A 22,840-nucleotide genomic window follows, 5' to 3' on the forward strand; every position below is an offset into this window, starting at 1 on the left:
CAAGTGCGTCCTGGAGCGGGGACGGACCCCTGTCCCCGGACCCTAACGATCTGACCCCAGGTGTGTAGTCAGACAGACAGGTGCGAGTATCCCATAGCGACCATGGCGGGGAACAGGCTAGCCAAGTGCGCCTCCTGGAGCGGGGACGGACCCCTGTCCCCGGACCCTAACGATCTGACCCCAGGTCTGTAGTCAGACAGACAGGTGCGAATATCCCGTAGCGACCATGGCGGGGAACAGGCTGGCCAAGTGCGACCTGGAGCGGGGACGGACCCCTGTCCCCGGACCCTAACGATCTGACCCCAGGTGTGTAGTCACGGACAGGTGCGAGTATCCCGTAGCGACCATGGCGGGGAACAGGCTGGCCAAGTGCGACCTGGGTCCGGGGTATAGGGGTCCGTCCCCGGACCCTAACGATCTGACGCCAGGTATGTGGTTATCGAGTTCGAAGCTAAGCGACTCAGATGGCAGTCGCTTTCGTAAAAACTAGTGCCTACGCCAATTCTTGGCATTAGTTGCCAAGCGGACCCCAGGCTCCCATGAGCCGTGGCAAAATGCCGGGATAACGCGAGAAAGAAGAAGATTAACCTTTTCGACGCCGTGTCAAACACAAAAGCAGCCACCCGGACGCCACGTCACCGAAGTGTCAAAACTGAAATTGAACTTTATGCATATGCACGTAGGTTTATGTTGCTCTGTGATCTGTGACCGATTAATCAGTCTTTGGCGTTGAACCTGCGGTGCGTATATATCGGTCATTGGCGTCCAAAAGGTTAACTTATCTTATTTACATATTTTTCTTGTAATGAAATATTTTGTAAGCGTTTCTCGGCGCATTGGTAATTTTACTGTAATGCCGTGTAAACATAATTGTTTTTAAATAAATAAATAAAAAAAAAAATTATCTTATCTTTTTTGTTTAGCGCTCCGCCGCCGCCGTCAGAACGCGAGTGAGAAGTATGCGGCGGACCCCGCGCGGGATTTGAACCTGCGCTTCGCCCGCCCCAGGCACCGGCAGCCACCCACCGTGCACTCTAGGTAACTACAAACTTCAAAACTTCAACATTTAAGGCCGAGCCACAACGGCTTGAGTGTGCGTGACGTGCGCGTGTGCGTGCGCTAAAATGTTGGAGCCGCACACGCACACGTCACGCAAGCGGCGTGTCGTCTCTCATAAGGATCTGTATACTACAACGCCGCACGCGTACGTACACGTCACGCACACGCAGCCGGTGTGCACAGGCCTTTATTCAGCAAATAGGGGGCTTTTCATAAATTACGTCATTTCAAATTAGGGTCTGGACATCGGATGATGGTAGCATGACGTAGGAGGAAACGGGATAATTCGAAGCGTGATTTTTGGATGATTTTAGGGATCGAAAAACGTCAAAAATAGATGACGTAATTTATGGACAGCCCCTAGACCACAAGAGCAAGTGCCCTTAAAAGTTTACACGTCAACATTAAATTAACATACAAGCAAAAATAATAACAATATATCTACAATTTTCTAAAATAAAACTAATAATTCAAACTAACGTATTACAATTATTTAGAGATGTATATGGTCTCAAAATGTCGAATTACATAAAAAACCTGTATAAAAAATACAGATACAAAAAATCTATAATATTTAGATGTGTAAATGTCTCTAGGTGTCAGAACTATAAGATTATATAGTTTATCAAATTATCCTTAGAGATGTATAGGGTCTCCAAGAGTCAAAATCTTGTACAATTAACACATTCATTAAGAGAAAAGAATGAGGCGTCTCACTGTAATCGCTACTTGTTTTATCTCTGTAAGGCCCAATATGCATTACAATGTACAAACAAAGACAAACAGGGTGACAAAGAGAGTGTATGAGGGAGAAGTGGAAGTGCGAGTTGGAAGGGGTAGACCTCGGCGGACTTTCTCTGATCAGATTGGGGAAATCCTGAAGAAAGGCCAGGTCAAGAGCACCCTAAGCCGGCGAGCGTGTATGAGGAATGTTATGAAAGTGAAGGAAGCGAAAGAGGTATGTCAGGATCGTAGCAAGTGGAAATTAGGGTTTCTGGTTTCTCGGCCTTTTTAATTTCCCGAGGCACGGGAATTCTCGACGAAGATTTCTCGAGTTTCTCGAGTATCTCGAGAAATTTTGAAAGCTCCAAAAAACACCATGTTATTTAAATTTTTTTTGCTTTTTTACAAATCAGACTCGTAGAAATCGTAGGTGAGATCAATAATCAAACATATGGTACATTTTTAGTCACCATAAATTGCACTTAATAATCAAAAATACAACAACAACAAAAAAACTATAGGTGAAGGCGTGCGCACCGGCGATGTGGTTATGCTATAGTGTATTTCTTTAGGTATTCAACAAAATGTAAACAAACCACAATATGGTATTTTATTAGGCAGCAATATTCAAGACAATAAATTTCACTCGATGTGACAAAACTTACAGAAGTTTTACTACGTAATATTAATTACTCGTACTTAGTTTTTTAATATTTGTTATTACAATTATTAAATGGTCGTATAATTCGTTACAATTTTTTTAAAGCGTTTTTCAATAAAAAGACATGACATGAATGTCATGAATCATGATAGTTCAAAAGTTTCAAAACATGAAAATCGGTTAAAGCTAGAACGATAGGGGACGGATCAATGTAGTTTTTTATTTGGTTGGTAATAAATGTTTCAAGTAGTTTCCTACCTGAAAATGTAAAAAAAACATTGTTCATATTTATTTAACTACCTAAAGAAATACATCATAGACACATCATGTGTGTTTTCTTTTTACTTATCACAAGAGATTTATTTCTCGAGTTCTCGAGGCATTGAATATTTTTTCCCGTCTCGACTTAGGACAAATTTCTCGAGATTTCTCGCCTCGGGAATTCTCGAGCAGAAACCCTAGTGGAAATCCGTGGTCTCTGCCTACCCCTCCGGGAAATAGGTGCGATTATATGTATGTAATGTACAAACAGCAATATTCCTAACTGTACATCGGTGGACCTTATTACAAAAGGCATATCAGTGAAAGAACAAGGATCAAAGTCAAATGGCATCAAAAAACTAATCCTGTGTCGAAGGAGGGCAGTAAATTTACTGTGACTACAAAATTTACTTTGACATTACGCCTCTATATTAAATTATCTTTGATGGTAGCTCTCGTGAATCCATCTGTAACGGGGGCATTCCACGAGACTGTCGCTTACATAACGCTTTTGCCTTGTATTGTATGGCAGCTACTTCAATAAAATACGTGAATCTCGAGAATATACTGCCAATTTGTTAGCCAAGTCATGAAATATTACCTGACCCAATATCGCTTACTCAGCATTTCCAGAAGTATTAGAAGAATTGCGTTATGTAAGCGACAGTCTCGTGGAATGCCCCAACGGGTAATTGGGGCATTAACTACTCTTATTTTGAGTACTCGTCATCAATATCGTACGCGGTAAAGTGTCATTCTATGGAATTTGCTAACTATGTAAACAAACCGCTATACTGAAATCATCATTCAGTGACAGTTTCAGTATGGCGGTTTGTTTACGTAGTTAGCAAGTTCTATAGAATGATACTTTATTCGTAAATGGAAACGGGCATTTGCAAATAGGAGATTGTGCAACAAGGGCATAAAGTGACCCATATCTACCCGAGGCAATTTTTTGGTCTGAGCGAAGCGAAGATCAAAATAGTAGACGAGGGTAAAAATGGACATTTATGCCCTTGTTGTACATTCTACTTTTCACTTCGATTTCGAGGAAAATAAAACACATTTTTCAAGGCAATTTACATCACGAAATTGTCGTAAAGCGAAAGAACATAATACATAACCAATTCCCGCCAACTAACTTTTTAATTATTTTTTTTAATTTTCAATATGTGATCAGAGTTTCAGACGCTTGGTATTCTGCCAAGTCAAACATTTCGTAGCATTTTTGAACGATAATCGACTCCTAATTTATGTGATTTACTAAATTTAATGACAGAAAATACGGAATAAATTGTAGCAAAAATAAAATAATATAACAAGTTTTGTCATCTACACAATTTTATTGTTCAGTAAAATTGTGCAATATGTTTTAACTAGCATAAAATGCGATTTTATGTCGTCTACGCACGACATAAAGGTGCACTTTTTGAGCATGACAAGTGAAAAAAGTGTTTGTTTAAGGAGCGGGTCCCGCGGCGTGGCGCTGCTGTCGTCCCCGCCGGGCTCGGGCGCGTCCTCCCCCTCCGCGTCGCCGCCGCCGGCGCCCGCCCCCCCTGCTCCCCCCGCACCCCCCGCACCGGCCCCCCCCGCCGCCCCCGCCGACCCCGCGCCGCTCGCCGCGCACAACGCCGCCCGGGCCAGGAGGTTCCGCCCCCTCTCCATCGCGCCATAGGTAACTACACGAGTAGGCCCGCTTGCACCTTCCCCCTAACCCGGGGTAAATAAATAAATAATAATAAATATTATAGGACATTCTTACACAGATTGACTAAGTCCCGCAGTAAGTCCAAGAAAGCTTGTGTTGTGAGTACTCAGACGACGATATATATAATATACAAATACTTAAATACATAGAAAACGACCAGGACTCGGGAACAAATATCTGTATCTACATACAAATAAATGCCCTTCCTGGGATTCGAACCCGGGACCGTCCGCTTCGCAGGCAGGGTCACTACCCACTAGGCCAGACCGGTCGTTAACGTCGGGGTTAAGCAGTTAAACCGTTAACCCGGTGTCGAATTGTACTGGTAACCGTAGTAACTCCAGGTTTAACTGGTTAACTCCGGATAAGTGAATAATGCGAGTGACTCTTAAAGGCTGATTTAGACGGTGCGCGAACTCGCATACGATTTTAGTTACATTGCGGACTGTTGGTTACGTCCGATTCCACCGACCGATCAAAACCCACAATGGTATGAAATTCGCATGCGAGTTCTCGCGTCGTCTAAATCAGCCCTTATAAGTAAGAATTCTCTCAAATGACCAAAATAAATAAAAGCCATTGTTTCTTTTGTGCGAGCGGTCAGCTCCCGGGTATGGCGCGTGCCAAAGCAACAATGTCGTTTAAAAAGCAACTGTATCGTGATGGTTTTAAGGTTCAAATCTATGTAATAATATGAGCGCTCTACATTGAAATGCTCTACGGATGTTAAATTCCTTCCGAAGCTACCAATTTTTCTCCGCATCGTTTTTTAATTAAGTAATGAAACGATACATTAACTAGATCTTGAAATTAAATAATTTATTTAAATTCATGACATATAAGCTTTATATTATATACATATCGTAGTCACTCTAGATCCTACGCATAAAATTAATTATATAAATTTCTTAATTTATTGAAAATTATATCTTTTCAGGACACCACAAACAGCTGTGACACAGCGGGGGACTTCTAAACATAAACACTAACATATGTACACACAGTATATCGTTATACTCGTTATGTACATGTATGTACATGTAGCAATACTATTCGCTTACCACCTTTCCATACAAACTTGTATGCAACGGTTTCACTTTTCTCTACAGCTGACTGTACACATTGAATTTGTACATGAGATTCGACAAGTCAACGCCGTCCTGAACAGTCAAGGACATGTACGCAGACTAAGTACTCATAAATATCTATACACTTATCGAACACATATGTAAGAATTCATAGGCTACGGTATATGATTACTACCAGGCCTATATTGCTTGCCACGGGTGGTTTTTCGGGTTAGCGCGCAATTTCAGGCGTTTATAAGCTACGGTGTCCACTTCCAAGTGCTTTTTGGTGAAGTGTAGATATTTATGAGCCTGACTGTACTCGAGGGAGACACAAGCTGTGATACCTGTATATGATGTTGATACCAAGGTATAGCCAAAGATGTATTTGATTGAGTAAGATGCGTAAAATCTAAGACAATTTCGTGCTTCTTGAAAGGTAAACGAGATGGCGCTGTACAGCTCCATACATTTTGCGCTAACTCTTGACTGTCAAAAGTTGACGTTTGACAATTCAGTGACCGCAAAACAGATGGCGCAGTACCACAGAATAATTAATAGTACTACCGTACAGAAAGGAAACTTCCTACAAAAACGAAGTTTGACAGCGGTTCAGGGTCGAATCATGCTGTCGCTTTCTAATATATGGCACTATCCCTTTCGGCTATTTAGGGTTGTCAAAAATCAAGTGATTATCTTATCTGTGGTCGTGCACGCAAAAGGAAGTCAAGTAGTGCCAACCCTAATAATAGCTCGGAGCAATGCTGAGCCGAGCGGAGCCGAGTTTGACCGAAGTCAGGAGTTTCGCACCCCTGGCAGTACATCGCCAGATGTTTTGGATGTCGAAATAAGGGGCACGTTTTTTTTCTTAGACTTTACCTCTTTATTACAATCAGTTCTCTTTGGTATAGCGAACGGAGAATTATATGACTAGTTTTATTTCAGTGGGACTTTTGAGATTTAAGCAACTTGAGTGTTTTTTTAATTTCATTGTTCGGGTGCGCAATTAATAACCTCCTGAGAATCAATGTACAGTCGCCATCAGATATATCGGAGCGGCCAAGGTGTTCACAATATCTGAACACGCACTCTAACGCCCTGACAATAGAGGCTTGTTCAGATATTTGTGAGCACCTTGGCCGCTCCGATACATTACAATGTACATAATCGTGCAATCTAATTTGAACTTTTCATGACCCAAATAAAGTAGCATTTCTTTTGTTTCATCGCTTTTTAAACTAAGGAAATTCGTTCTAATTTACTATAGAATAAGGTTCAAATTAAAAATTTGATAACTTTAGATGGTGGGTCTTTCGAGGTTAAGGTTGATCTCTTTGGTTTGAGTTACGACCACAGATAATACAGGGTGTTACTGACCATGGGGCTTTAATTCCAGGGCTCGATTCTACTCGCTATTCTGAACTACTTTTATTATGGCACCAACCCCGAAATCCTAAATTTTTTTTTTACTATTTCATACATTTTGGGTGATCAGATGTCGACGTTTTCTATGGGAAAGCCAATTTTTTTCCCCGATTTTAGGGTTGGTCCCATAGTAAAAGTAGCTCAGTTTAGCGAGTAAAATCAAGCCCTGGATTTAAAGCCCCATGGTCAGACACATACTGTATAATAGCTTTCCCCAAAATTCACTCATTTTAGTTTACAATATAATTATATTATGAAGACCACTGAATGACAAATTAGTTATATAATTCTTGAATGGCCACTGTTATAGAGTTACTGTACCGAAAACGGTACTGAAATGTTAAAATTATAAAATTGTGATCTACTCGAACCTCAACTTAGAATAAACCTTATGTTATTAATGTTATTTAATAGCTTTATAAGGGAATTAAGCCGATTTCCATCGCTTATGCTATATTTAATAGTATTTTACTTTAACCTTTTCGACGCCAACGACGGATATATCCGAACCCGCAGGTCCAACGCCAACGACGGATGAATCCGTCACAGGTTTTAAATTTGCCAGCCAAATAAGTGAAGTATAAATATAGAATTCAATTTTGATTCTCTGTTCGGATATGCTTCCAAACCGCAATAAGTGCTTTAATATGATTATATTTACTTTAAAAATAGGTAACAATAAAAAAAAATACAATGAAAAAAAAACTTGTATAAGTATAGCATATGCGCTTGGTAAAATAAGGCTACAAAAATACTATTTTCTAGAAGTGGTACTGCAGCGTATTAGAAACATATCATAATTATCAGTCTAATTTGATTACTTTCAACATTTTTTTTGGTATTAATAAAAACTTTCTTCAACGCCTGGAAAATTAAAAAAAAATGTTTTTTCATCGACGCAAATGCTTCCTCCTGAGACCCAGAAGCAACTATGTTGTTTTTGAAACTGGAACCCTTAGAGTTACACAATAAAGTTCAAAATAGATTTTGGAATATGTACAAGAAATTGTACGCAGGGAGGTTAAAGACGAAAATGTTATATTAGTAATAATAGTTAGAAGCGCTCTCACCACTTCTAGTAATACCTAGTATATGAAATACGGTAACTCAGTTATGGGTCATTCTCATTAAATATGTCTGCAGCCTAATTGCCGTGACCATACAAAATGTATGAAAAGTCGTGGCAATTAGGCCGCAGATATTATCAGAGAATTAGCCTTATAGGGTAATGCTATATGACTCGCTTTCCCAAGCTAAATGTTACATTGCAATGTAAGATTACATTTCTTATAGTCTGTATCTTTAGGTATTTAAATAAAAGTAAACAAAATCTACCCTCAAATGACTCCTTAAGCCAGAGATGAAAACATTACACGATCAAATAATGTAGGTTAAAGTCACGTTGTTCAGTGACGGATCCAGGCGGTTTTGTATTTGGTCGGTTAACCAATAAATGTTAACTACCCGAAAATGTACAAATTATTTGTTTATTTTTATTTAAATCCCTAAAGATACAGAGTGTAGTTATGGTCATTGGCCATGATTTAAAAAAAGAACATTTTGACAACTGAATGTTCTAATCATTTTAAACGGTAAGGTATTGCCAACTTTTTAATATTTTTATTGTAGCCCGGTGCATAAAGCCTGCCGTCATGGCGCGTAAAATTGTAAGGTGCTGTCAGTACTGTAAGAATCAAGGCAGTGAAATGTGACGTTCCACGGCTAAAGGTACCTTATGGCGGTCGACACTTACGATATTAATAACGACACATAATACTAATGCGATGCTACGTGACGTAAGCGCCTCCATAAGGTACCTTTTCCCGTGGGCGTCACAAATAGTTATGCTAGCGATCATTTATGTAACAGACAGGCAAAATAGTAATGAAACTGTTTTCTAGTGATTTGAAAACCATGAGCCGAAGTATGAAATTGAGGCGCTTATTTTGGTGCACACATAACCTCAATTGCGTCGTTTTAGTATAGTTTGTAGGTTTCTAATAGAGTCCGACGGCTAATCCTATTGTCTATTGTTAAGTAAAACTGCACCTGCCACAACCACCTCCATAAAAAATACGTACTTCGGTACTTATACTGAGTGCCGGCGAGTCGAACGCTACGGATCCAGTCTTATTTTATAATGTGTCATCGAGATGCGTAACAAAGGCGCGTTATCGGAGAGCGCACCTACACTAGTTGTTTGAGCGTTGGACTAGCCCGCGCTCAGGTGCCAAATAGAATAATTAAAACCCTTTTTTTCAGGTAAGTAGCACGTGCGGTTTTACTTAACAATAGACAATAGGATTAGCCGTCGGGCTCTATTAGAAACCTACAAACTATAATAAATATTACAAGTAAAATATTAGTAATTAATATAATACATAATTATAATATTAGTAACTAAAGTGACACAGTTGAGCTTATGGTTATTACATTACATTATTTATAATTATTATTGGTATGTACTTGTATATACAAATACATTTCTTATATACTTCTTATTACAATGAAAATACGAGGCAACTTTTTGCAACGAATCTTACAGATTGCAAATTTTAACCTTTTGCCAATCCACGAGAGTCGATATTGCTTTGGCGCCGCTGACGGCATATACCGTCGACTTTTTTATAAATATAGTAGAAGTATATATTTTATATGCAAGTACATTTTCTCATCTCAAAATGTATATAGTGTTTAAATTTAATTTAATTGGCTTATAAATGTTAAGACTTATCGCTCATTATTTATTTGACAGGTGCTAGTTTTGTATAGCCTAACTTTTAGTCGAGAGTTTTGACAGAAAATGTCAAATCGACCATTTCCCTTCAGCTGTTGACTCGGTGTCCATACTAACCCCTAGTCTTGTCTCTTTCGCGTACGTTAATAATTATGTGGTTAAAAAGAGATGCATATTTTGAAATAAAGAAATATTTGTATGCTAAATTTAATTTTAGGTGCTATTGATTTAAAAATCATGACAGTCGAAATGACAATTCTTTTTACGAAAAAAATTGTACAGAGAGGTTTGCTTTAATATTAAAAAAAAGGAGATTATTTATTTGATTATTTTGCGGCTTTGGTTATTATTTATTTTTAATTACAAGGTGTAATGTTCAAAATAAATTGTTATTATCAAATTGTTACTTAATATCTATCGTGGCTTAAGAGTGAATATATAATTAGGGAATTATCGAAAAAAAAAAACACTTGAGTAATATTAAGCGTTGCTTTTGAATGAACTGATTGAAGTGGCTCGAGATTCGAGAAAGTCGAAAATTGTAACTTTCCTTAATAGAAAGTTGGATTTTGGTCGAAAATGCAGGGAATGTACTGTGTATCCTTTTTGAAGGAATGTATAAAAAAAAGATATTTTTCAAACGTGGAATTTTGAAAGGATTTCGCTACTGTGGTTTTTAAATGTATCTCAAGGTATCGATGTTGCACTTTTATTCTTTTAAAGTTAAACAGATAATATTAAAGTATTTATTTCAAATGAAAGCATTTAACTTAATATTCGATGCATTTCTAATACTATTCTTTTCACATCATTCTCATTTCGAAATGATAATTCGAATGAAATGAAAATGATAACTTCCTATTGCTTTTAATTTGTCTTTGAAATGTTTTTAAATACTTTAATATTATTGATTCTATACATATGTATAAAATGGATAAATAGTAATAATACGTAGATGCCATTACATTCTAGTCTCGCTGCGTAGTCTTAGAATGAGAATATATATGTAATAATTAATTAATACATAAAATATTTAGCAATTAATTATGATATTAAAACGAGAGAAAAGGTTGACGCACCTGGGGGGCTACCGCGAAAACCGAAGTTCGCAAATTGACCGCTCTCTTTTACTCCAACGAAGGCGTAATTAGATTGACAAAGATGCCCGCAATTTGCGAACTTCGATTTTCGCGGTTGTAGCTCTGGATTGTTTTACAGTGGCAACACAGAGTAATGTTGCCAGTGTGGAATGGTCCGAAATATGTTGCTGATTTAAATTCGCTTTTGAAAGCGCGTTCGGTGTCTATTTTTATATTGAACTCATCTGTATGGGGAAAAAAGTAATGTATTTCAACTTTTTCTTTGTATGGGTAATTTACTTGTAAAATAAAATGTGTGAAACCACCAAACCCTTTGACTGCCACAGTTGGCCATAGCCGACAAAGGTTAAAATTAACCAAATAAAATAGTCTTGGCGGTCAAAATGTAAAAATCTGCAAGTATGGTCAAGTAAGATGGTAGTACTGGTGCTCGACGCGGTCCCAGTACATGTCATCTTGAAACTTAAGTCATTGTCAATAGAGGTGACAGCAAGGTGTCATCTATTGGGCATTAGCGTGTCGAGCACTAGTACCTTATTGCTTATCAATTTGTAATTGATGTAATAACTAATAAGTTATTGGTTTAATAGGAACACAGGAAAAAAGATATGTATTTTAAATTGAATCCAGCTACAGATGAGTTCATTGTGCTATACCTCATTTAATATATTAAATTAGTGAATTAATATACCCTCAATAATATCACGACAAATTATTTACTAAAAGGGTCTATAAAAAAGGGTTAAAAGGTAAATATATAAATTCTGTTCCAAAAATTTGGACTTAAATAAGTATAATTAATTAATTATATCAATTAAGTACTTACCAAAATATTACATGTAAATGTCTAGAATACCCATATCTATAGCATGCGGGAGAAGCACAGTTCCATTTTCGCAAAGCACTTACATACTTGTTAGAACGTGACAGGCATGGTGACAAACGATAAAAATACGACCATGCTACCGCCGCAGAAAAAGAAAAGATAATTTCGTGTTAATATTTAAGTGACCCAAAAGGGTATATTTTCAATATAAAAGCATTTGTTATTTGCTAACTTGATATATTAAATAGGGCATGGCAACACCGATGCATTACAATTCTAGTCTATGGCCGCTTCCGTCTCTTAAATTTTATCATTAAAAAATGAGACATTATTTTTGTCAAATGTATAAAAAATGTTAATAAGTATAGGGCTCTTTTTTAAAGTATTGTCTGAGGGCGGTTTTTTTATTGACGCACGCTCGGTTAACGTTTTATTTTGCCATATTTTTTTACATTTACCGAAATATGCACAATAAAATTTTAATAAAAGGTAATTTGTCCTTTCATTATTGTTTTATTTATTGTTTATTATTTTCATAACCCATTTCCCAAAAAAAGGTTAATATCACAGATCTAATACCATGCTAAAGGTTTTACCCCCTTATTCATAAAACTTTACGGGCCAGGCCGCGTAGCCAAGATGCCAATCGCTTACGCTCCGTAGCGATCGAAACGCAACTGTCACTGTCACACTAATACGGAAGAGTGATAGAGAGACATAATGCTTTTCGTTGTCGAAGCGATAGCGATTGTAACCTTGGCTAGGCCGGCTGATTTAGTTAAATCATGTTTTGTCCATGTAAAATGACAGATAAAGACAAACGATTCGAACGGCCAATTCGGACCAGTAATGCGTTTATGAATAACGCCATAAGCCCTTTGACGGCCAGTCGACCATAACCGACATACGGCTCGATTCGGGAAATGAATAAGAGATGCACTAGACATGAAATACTAAAGATATGTGACGTTCCACGGCAAAAGGTATGGCGGCTGGCGTTTAAGTACGTCGCATAGCGCCGCAATAATATTGGAGCGATGTTAATAATCGTGCCAACCGCCATAAGGTACCTTTATCCGTGGGACGTAACATATCTTTACTATATCGTATCTAGTTAATCTCTAATTCACTTTCCGAATCGCGCCGAAAGGTATTGAACGAACCATTACATTTTAATTGTTTACTATTGCATGTTATACAGAATAGTCGTGGCGGTCAAAAGGTTAAAGCGTGCGAAAGGGCTTTCACGTCAATGGGCATTTCATGAGTACGAAAGGGACAGGCAACATTTAAATATCTGTAGAGGGTGTAGAAGAATCGCGTGCCCGCTCTGATGTATCAAAATATAAGGTTAGAGTATTGGAAAATACGAAATGCTACATTAAGGGCCAGTCGCATCAACCATACTTGACAGACTGATCAACATCACACAGCAGGGAACTATGAAAATCCCCATACTATAAAATTTAGCGAACGCTTTAACGGTGACAGGCGGTTTGGTGCAACCTATACACCGTGTTTTTTTTTTCCGTTAATTTCAAGGGTGCATCCCTGAGCTTAAATCAAGTAACTTTCTCAAAGACACCGATATTCTAATTAACTCCATTTCGGAGATAATCAATAATTTATTTTTTTCCTATAAGGCCTCTACAAGCGTGTACACTTGCCTTAGGGCTGGTTTACATATTGATTAGTGTTCAGAATGAGTTCATACATTTGCTACCGAAATGACATTGATATGTCAAAGGTTCAATTGTGGTTGAGTTAAATGTAATGCCCGTGTTATAACAACGCTATATGCTACATTTAATTACTCATTAAACTTAATTTTTTTGAAAAAAAAGACAAAAAAAAATTATTATTTTTGAAAATTAACTATGCCATTTAGTTATCTTAAATGTACTTATACTTAACCATACCCCGAAGTTAACGGAATTCAATAAAAACACGGTATATAGCTAGCATTATGCTGAGTTGGGTCCATTTCGTGATGCACACTTATTGTTCTCTTCTTTTCTTGCTGTTGTTGTCTGTACATGTTCGTACATGTTTTGTGATCGTCACGAATAAAAATCTTTTATCTTTATCTTATCAACCGTTTTTAATTTTAGTTTTTTTTTTGTTTATATTACATGTATTTCTTGATATACCTAATAAATTCAGTTTTTCTTATCTACCTACCCTAAGAAGATATATGGTGGGCGGTTTTATCTATGAATATTATGTTACAAAAGGAAATATCTCGCGCGATCACATATTTAAGTATTCCGAAATAATTTCTCCTCATTCTAGTCGGTTCATGACGATACCTGTCTGTGACGTTCAATAAATTAAAAAAAATATTGCAGGAATCAAGGTGGATAAATAATATATTCTAAATAATACTATGATTTTATTTACAAAATCAACAATAAAAATAACTATGGCAAAATTGACATTTTATCATTAATGTAATATGGTATAATTTACACTATTGGAAACATAATTTGATTTTATAGCTACCAACCATACCAACTCGTAAAGAAGATATATATGGGTTCCGTACTATAGACCACCTATTTCCCAAAATACCTGATCTTGGAGCAAGATGGAACCTTGTTGGATTATCACATAATTTCGGTATTTTTACTATACTGTATCTAACACATAAGAGGCATCCTTTTATAAACAGAAAATACAAACATTTAGCTTAAAATAGATGGTTATACCATTTTGTCAAGACGTCCTATCACGTCTTATATTGCTAAAATCGAAGCTGGAAGTAGATACAGAACCGAGCAAGAATAAATGTGTGCAACAGGAAAGTACTATTTTTGTCATTGACGTCAATAGACGTCATTAGCGGTAATTATTATGAAATAATTCATAATTTATTTCATAATAATAAAAAAGGGTAAAAGGGTTTAACCATCTGTTTAATGAGCGTTTCTTTTATTTTTTGCCATTTTTATTATACCTTTTTTGCCGCTTTTGTGTTATTTCTAGTCAGGGTCGCGAGCCCTTTTCATCATTATAGAAGAAAAAAATGTGTCCTAAAATTTCCATAAATTTTACAAACTTTCCTTTTTGTTACCGCCATACAAAGTATATGGGGAAATGGTAACACAATAGGAAAAAGACTCTGGGACATTTTTTGTCCCAGTACGTAAGTAGAAATAACACAAAAGTGGCAAAAAAGGTCACAATATATCAAAATGGAAAAATAAAAGAAACGCTCTAATATGCCTGCAAATTTGGTTGTAAGATGCCTGCTTAAAATCTACAATGAGGTAAAAATCTAATTCAACAAAAAAATAAAAATACATGAACTCAGCTTCCAAAACATACCTGATTATGCAATCTATGCATAATAACTAAACTACCTAAATGTAAAAATATATCTATTTCACGGTCAATAATTACTATTTAGGTACATAATACGTTTAATACATTTGCATGTCGCATACGGCTCTTTAAAAATGTCTGCGGCTTAATCGCCACGGCTACATACAAAAATTGTATGAAGAGGTGGCGGCAATTAGAAGGGTAGACCTATTTTTTGAGATTGCTGTTTCATATTATAACATCCTATAACAATAAGGATAACAAAAAAATTACTTAAGCACCATTTAACAAAATCCATGCATCTCTGGACCAAAAAAAAACGTCATCCCTATTGCCATGATAGTAAACACTTCTTAGCTAGATTTTCCGTTTGAGATTTATTTAAAATCTAATTATAGACTTAGAATTTTTAGACGATTTCAAATGAAGAGTCCAGGAGAAAGCGATAGTAACATAGATTCATAGTTCTCGTAAAACAGAAATAGGTCGATCAACTATTTCTTGTTGTTATTCTGTCCCATCAGCCAGGAGACAATAGTAGCATAGTTTCTTAGAAGAGCTGCTGTACCATATTCTACAAACGTGCTTAGTAGATGTCCCATTATGTAAAGGCCTTATAACTACCAAAAAATTCAAGTTTGGTTCATTTAAATACGAGATAACTAGTATTTTAAGAGTGACCCAGGAGACCGTAACCATGGCAACTAGCGACAGTAAAAAGTTGATTCACCCAAATAAGCTATTCCTCAAATATTTAGGTAGGTACTAGTATGGCGCATTGAGTCTCAAAACTCTCAAAAGTCAATTTTAGATGTTTTTATTGTGCCAGCACAATCTGTTTAAATGCATTTATTTATACATTTGTTTTTCTTAATTATAAAAAAAATATTATAAATAAAGTATGGCGCATCACTAACATCAAATGGCGGTAATTGACGACTCTTCCCAGAAAATATGTCGGTAATATAATTATCACGACACCATGTAAAGTGTATGTAAAGAGCAGTGAACGCATATATTTAGTATGGAAACCGCCTTTAGGAACATTACCGTTCAAATTCTCGGGCCAAATTAGCACACATACAAAATTACGCCTACATTTAAATAAGACGACGCGTTTACAGAGCCTGTAATCAAAGCTGGTAAACAAAATAATAGTCATCTTTATTACACTAATGGTACATAGCTAAGTGTAGATGAAATGCATATAATGTCAATAACTACCAATCAGCGACATTAATCCGCTAATAACCTTCTTGCTGTACGTACTGGCCGCTGAGAGTTTGCTTAGAATATGACTTGGACAGGGATAGGTTTATGCCATACATTGAAGAACCAGTCAAATAATTCACGTATAATAATTTAATGCAGATTAAAAGATAACTAGTTAAAATGTTGTTATGAAATGACAGACTAACTCAACATAAGTAAATATATCATTGTTGTATAAATGTATTCCGCTATAATAAGTATTTTGTATATTTTATTATCAATTTGTATGGCAGTGCGAAGTCACGTTCAGGTATAGTCTGTCCGTTTTTCTAAGATCAAGTACGCCATTGTAAATGTATGGTAAACTTGATCTTAGAATTCGGACTGGCTATACAGCCTGCAAAATTTACATGGGTACACGAATCTGGTCAAAAATATTTGAATAGGCGGAGTCACAATAAATCCCCACTTTCAGTTCCAATGGAAATATTTTATATAGCCGGTCAAGCAAGTTTGTCAGTAGAAAAAGGTGCAAAATTAAAATTTTGTATGGGACTACGCCCGTTCGCGCGCTTACATTTTCTAAATTTGCCGCTCTTTTCTACTGACGGAAATGGCTTGAGAGAGAACCTACATATATGTGACGGTAGAGGGTGGATTCGAATGATCAACATTTTCAGATAATGTGTGTATTTATTAAATTAATTCAGTGGAAGTGTATCTACATATAGGAGACCGGGTATGATTATCTCACGAGTTATATCTCATGAATAGAACATATTCTAGATATCTTTCCAGGCCTCCACTTAATTTCATGTCTCTCTAATTGGACAGCTTTTTTCCATAGTTCTCTGCGAATGGCATCTTGTGGGAATCTGAATGGAAAGTAATGTAAAATGATAATATCAAATTTGATTATTAATTTGAAATATAGTGCGTCAAGCAAATCTTGTCAGTAGCAATGTAAAGCAAACTAAAGTAGGGCAACACTCAAAGAGTAGTATTGCGCTAAGAAAAGCAGCAATGTACAATGTACATCGAACCAAAACTTTTTTTTCCGCTGAGCGCGCCTTGTCACGTACGTCAATTCAAATTGTCACTCGCGGATTCTCTATTGAAAATGTTTGAAATTGTTATTAATACGCATGGACGGACAATTTAAAAGCGGTGTGTGATGTTGATAAAAATGATTAACTAATTTGAAGATCTCAAAATAAAATTGTAAGTGGACTATGCCGTTAAACAAGAATGTATGAATAAAATCATTGCTTCAGCAGGTAGATGTCATACTGGATTTTCATATTTTATTATATTTCTCAGTTGGCACTGTAGGCATTGTAGGCACCTTAGCTTTAATTAAGCAGTCTTATTTAATATATTGGTATTTAATGGTGACACAGCAGAAATATCTCTTGAAATAGAATCGATTCAGATTGTAAACCATTTGTAAACAAACAAGATGATGGCTGTCATTCGCGATCCACATTCCACAGATAAAACACAGATGACACGCGATTTTCGAATTATTCGAACACAGTGTTGCTAACCCGCGATTTTTCAAATTTGCCGCCGTTTGCTACTGACAAGATTTGCTTGACCCAGTATAATTAGGTAGTTTTTTTACAGCTCCATCTCATGAAATAAAAAAGGAAAATACAAATCTGTAAGAAAGAATTCATTACTACATTTATAATTATATAGAAAATACCTAAACCAAGCACAAGTTAATAAAATAGTCTACTTCATTTGGCATAACACCATCCCTATTATCCTCGCAATTTAAAAAGTCGTATCTTGTTATGAAAGTCGTATGCAGTTGTTACGTTTTAGCTTAGCACGGTAGTATTGAAAACAAATCGTCATGTTTATTCCAAATTTTACTGAAGTTATCTGTTTACTACAAGTGAAAAGTGATTCCACTATCCTTGGTATAAACTAAAATAACTTCTTCACTACTTCACGACACATGAAGACATTTTTAATTACAAAAAAACGTTGTTTTTATAAATCAATTTAGCCATCCGTCACTGACTGTCATCTCGGACGAACTGATGTTGCGAATCGAATAGTTTGTAAGCACCGCCTACAATCGAATAGTTTACGTTGGGTCATAACTGAGCGGACAGAATACTTCCATGTATATCAGTTCGCTGGTAAAGAGTCGTGGCAATTAGGAGTAACCAAAACTTTTTTTTGAGAATAGCCTCCCTTTGACCGCCACAGTCAGCCATAGCCGACATAGGTTAAATTAGTCCCTATAGTTTAGTATTATATAATTTTATTTTATAGACATTATCGTGGCGGTCAAAAGGTTAAATATAACTGTTTACTCAAGTTTAAAGTGTCATTCTATGGAACTATGTAAACAAAGGTCACTAGTAAATTCGTCATTCTTTGACAATTTCAATATGGCGGTTTGTTTACATAGTTAGCAAGTTTCATAGAATGACACTTTAGAGTTCGTCTAAGCTAACTCTGCGCCGTTTTTGCCATGGAAACTATAGCAGTTGACAGTTCCACACATCGTCTTAACAAAATCCGTGCAGAGTAAGCGTGGTCAGACACTTAGATAAAAAAAAACCTTCATTCTTTTGGTTCATTATAGTCCTGATTTTCCTTACAGAAATCTATGGGCTCCCGTAGAACCAGCGGTATCTTCAAACTCTCTATCTTACTTTCGCTCACTATAGTTATATCCTTCTTTATATCGCTATGGTAGCGCTTCACATGGTTGTCTAACAGAGATTTCCTTATGGACGTATAGTCACAATACTCACATTTGAACGGTTTCATCCCGGTGTGAATAGTTTCATGACAAAGCACGCTATCCTTTCTAGACGCTTTGTATTCGCAGAATCTACATTTGATACCGTTCCCGAGATGCATTATACCATAATGCCTTTGTAGCTCGTACTTGTGTTTGCAAGAGTAGTTGCAAGCGGTACATTTGTATGCGTAATGACACTTTTGGTGCATAACGAACTGACATTTGTATGAAGTTTGAAATTTGCAAATGTTACAGAAAAGTCTAATGTCGGATAGGCTCCTTTTATTGTGTAAAGCGATTTGGTCCTTAGTTTTAGTTGAAAAATCGCAGTTTATACATTTGTACGGTCTATTGTGACTTCCAGTATGATGTCTTTGAAAATGTCTCTGCACTGAGGCTTTGAATTTCGAAGTGTATGCACACATATGACACTGAAACGGTTTCTCTTTATCATCTGTTTCTAATACTTGAATGTTGTTCCAATCCACGCAATTCGGATCTAAGTTGTATTTATTATGATTCTCCGGCTCACTCGGTATATATTGTATATCTTTTTCAGTATAATTATGGAACGTCAAGTCAATTTCCGATGTCTCCTGCATTTTATCTTGTATATCTTTAATATGTTGCTGTTCTGCGCTTAAAGTGTTTTTGGTGCGTTTAGGATTAGTATATATTTCATTATAATGGTCTACTTTATGCTTTTTATAAGCGCATGTAAAAAAAGTTTCAAATTCGCAGAAGCTACATTTTAATGCTTGTTCCTTTTTCATTCTATTCACATGTATTTTCAATCTCCATTTAAATTTAGTAGAGAAATCGCACAGATCACACTTATTGGCCTTTTCCGTGATCTCATTATGAATTTTCGCTAAATGTCTAGTTATATGCCCTTCAAATCTGGTAGTAAAAGGGCATTTATCACATTTAAAAGCCACAGACTCTTTATGGACCTTGCTATGCTTGATATAGTTATGTCGGTAAGCAGTTTCAAAGTTGCAGTCGGGGGACGGGCATTTAAACTGTTTGATAAGCTTATGTTTCCGCTTGTGGCTGGCTAGATTCCATTTGTAGAAGGTTTTGTAGTCGCAGTCCGGGCACTGGTGTAGAGGTAGAGGCTTCCCGTTGTCCATGGGGGTGTCTCCGTTCATTTCATAGTGTCGGATGGCGATATGCCGCTGTAGTGCGGTTGGGTATTTAGACTTGTAGTCGCAAGCATGGCAGGCGAAGCCTTTGCCCTGCTTATGGCTGAGTATATGTAGTTCTAAGCAGTTTTTGTAGGCTGTCCGGTAGTCACATTGGTCGCAGACGAGGTTTTTTAGGTGTTTCTTTGAACGGTGCTTACGCTTCGGTCTGAAATCAATGTAAACAAAAATACCTATGCATTACCAGGACTAAAAGTGCTTTATTTTAGAAAGGGATGCTTTGATGGGAGGGATGGAGATTTTTTTGTAACTGAAGTGGCACTGTATGTAGAAGGTTTTACAATAAATGACTTTTTACCAGAATGCCAAAGGAGGGTTATGTTTTTCGGGTGTACGTAGTCTATGGTTTACAATGTATGCTGTATTTAATTAGATCCATCTTAGCTGCAGGAGTGAAATATAGGGTAACTATTCTGTATTTTCTAATTATGGAAAACTCACCTCTCTGGACGTTCATCTATCTGTAACTCTTCCTCTCTCGCTTCCTCCACCTCCACCTTGACCCACACACTGGCAAACATGCTCATCATATCTTCCTTCTCTATCGTTATTTCATCCCTCTCTAACATATTCTCTGACTTCATATTATTCTCTGTTGCGTCTTCCTCTTCATTTTCCGACCCATCTCCCTTTTCTGTCATTTCTTCATTATCAGTTAAATCTTCTGACATTTCTTCATTATCTGTCATAGTCTCTTCTTTTTCTGATGTTTCTTCCTGCTCTATAATGTCTTCTGTCTCTGTCTCTGGGCTGGGTGACTCTGACATTATACTAAAATAAAAAAAGGAAGTGCAACATTAATAAAGAAATATCTGGGGAACATAAAAAAACTCAAAAATGCTTTTTCCCAGAGGTAAGATCTAGCTAGATCGATTTATCGCCCCCAAAAACTCCCATAAAGCAAATTTCATCGAAATTGTTAGAGCCGTTTCGGAGACCCCCGAAATATATATGTTGCAGTCAAAAGTGTGAACTGGTCAAAAGAACTTTTATTTCTTTTTTATTTGATTTTCAGGTAAAACTACTTTTGACCAACATGCTCAGTCAAAAGCAGTTTTACTGTTTTTGTCGGTTAAAAGTTCTTTTGACCAGTTCACACTAGAGATGCACCGGATATCCGGTATCCGGCCATTATTTTACTATCCGGCCGGATACCGGATAGTGACCTGCTATCCGGCCGGATACCGGATAGTAACATTGCTTGATTTCGGAGGAGTAAACAAATTGGATTTAAGAAACAGACACGGTCATAATCGTACTTGCTTATTATTTTAAAACAATTTAATCATTCCACTGACTTGCACGCGCACTCATTTCGAACCTAGGAATGAGTCCGCGTGAACGTTTACTAGGAAACAGGTCAAACCTGCAGAATGCGCACCTGAAAAACCGAAATGTAGGTATAGTTCCGCCGGCCGAATATCCGGCGGCCGGATACCGGATATTCGGCCAGTGCCCAGGCCGGATATCCGGTATCCGGTATCCGGCCAAACAACTATCCGTTGCATCTCTAGTTCACACTTTTGACTGCAACATATACATATAAATAAATAAACAAACAAGATAATTATGGCAAACTGTTCGGGTGTACCGACTAGCAACCCAACATACCAAAGTGCTCCTGGTGGAGCTCTGTCACCCAAAAGGTGGGAGGGTGTTACAGGATCCTTTGGCTTGCCATTGCCGGCTGTCCAGAGCAGATTTGCAAGAGCTGCATTCTCGAGGGTAAATGTGGAACCGTAAGTGGCAATTTAAATCTTGTAATTTGCGTCAAGTTTTTTAATTTTGTAATGTTATTGATAAATTGAAAAATATACGTGTATCATAGGTTTCAATAAAATGGTATGAACACTAAAATTTGTGGTAAGGTAAGGTAGACGTGAAAATCTCAGCCGTTTTATTAAAAATCTTGATTTGGAATTGATAACATACCAATATACAACTTAACATATTCTATGTTATGCGCTTAATACAAAGGACGCGTCTATTTCATGCAAGATTATAAAAAAAGATCGATATGACCAAAAAACCCGGTGAAAAAATCTGAGCCTGCGAAGTTTTGAGATGTTTCAAAGACAAATATATTGTTTTGAAAGGTGATTAGTAGCCATAATCAAGTTTCTATAGAGATCCGAGGCCTTTAAACACTGTATTATGTATGTTGTAGTTAATGATCATCTATTTTTGGGCACAAAAACATCGGGTTTTGAAGACATATTATTGTCAATAAACATAAGTTCTTATTGTAACAAGTCATTATGTATTGGTAAGATAGCTCGAAAAATACGAAAATAAAGTACTTACGTTTCTATTTACAAAATAAACCGAATTAAAAATCACAATTTTTCTCGTTCACGAAAAAAAATCAATTGCTTTGTGAATACGTTCGAAAAAACTATATCGCCGCACACTGCATTCTTTTTAACGCAGTTATCTCTTTATTTATTATATTCCTCACTAATTTTATATTTCCCATTATCTAATAATTTATTGCTGTGGAAATATATTGCTAAATGTATTGATTCGTAATGAGGACTAACATAAAATATTTTATTAATTATAAAAATTGAAACTATAATGATTATAAATAAATAAACTGGTTTTAGAACACACCGTCACGAGTTCTGCGTTTAGATAGTACACTGAAAAAAGTTTGTTCTTTTTATATAACTGGGTCAAGCAGATCTTGTCAGTAGAAAAAGGCGGGAAATTTGAAAAATGTAGGCGCAAAAGGATATCGTCCCATAGAAAATTTGAATTTCGCG

At 36.7% G+C, this 22,840-nt stretch overlaps 2 protein-coding genes across 4 annotated transcripts; one reads left to right on the forward strand and one right to left on the reverse strand.

Moving 5' to 3' along the window:
• The first annotated feature begins 95 nt into the window (after positions 1–95).
• LOC134677904 (basic proline-rich protein-like) lies at positions 96–12,072 on the forward strand. Of its 3 annotated transcripts, none has more exons than XM_063536348.1 (4): positions 96–184; positions 924–1,038; positions 4,169–4,379; positions 5,350–12,072. In XM_063536348.1, exons 1-3 carry the CDS (start codon positions 103–105, stop codon positions 4,377–4,379), a joined length of 408 nt encoding a protein of 135 aa, XP_063392418.1. In that variant the 5' UTR covers positions 96–102; the 3' UTR covers positions 5,350–12,072. The 3 variants fall into 3 exon arrangements, 1 of the variants encoding a protein (XP_063392418.1); XR_010100120.1 differs by lacking the exon at positions 96–184 and adding an exon at positions 215–306; XR_010100121.1 differs by lacking the exon at positions 96–184 and adding an exon at positions 400–428.
• Positions 12,073–13,946: 1,874 nt separating this feature from the next.
• On the reverse strand, positions 13,947–22,489 carry LOC134677765 (zinc finger protein 761-like). Its single transcript, XM_063536193.1, has 3 exons — positions 22,380–22,489; positions 20,517–20,846; positions 13,947–20,223 (listed from the first exon to the last, which is right to left on the reverse strand). The coding sequence occupies exons 2-3, from the start codon at positions 20,840–20,842 to the stop codon at positions 18,687–18,689; spliced, it is 1,863 nt and encodes a 620-aa protein (XP_063392263.1). The 5' UTR covers positions 20,843–20,846; positions 22,380–22,489; the 3' UTR covers positions 13,947–18,686.
• Between the last annotated feature and the right edge of the window lie 351 nt (positions 22,490–22,840).

The sequence above is a fragment of the Cydia fagiglandana genome, chromosome 27 (genome assembly GCF_963556715.1).
Source record: "Cydia fagiglandana chromosome 27, ilCydFagi1.1, whole genome shotgun sequence".
NCBI classification, from domain to species: domain Eukaryota; kingdom Metazoa; phylum Arthropoda; class Insecta; order Lepidoptera; family Tortricidae; genus Cydia; species Cydia fagiglandana.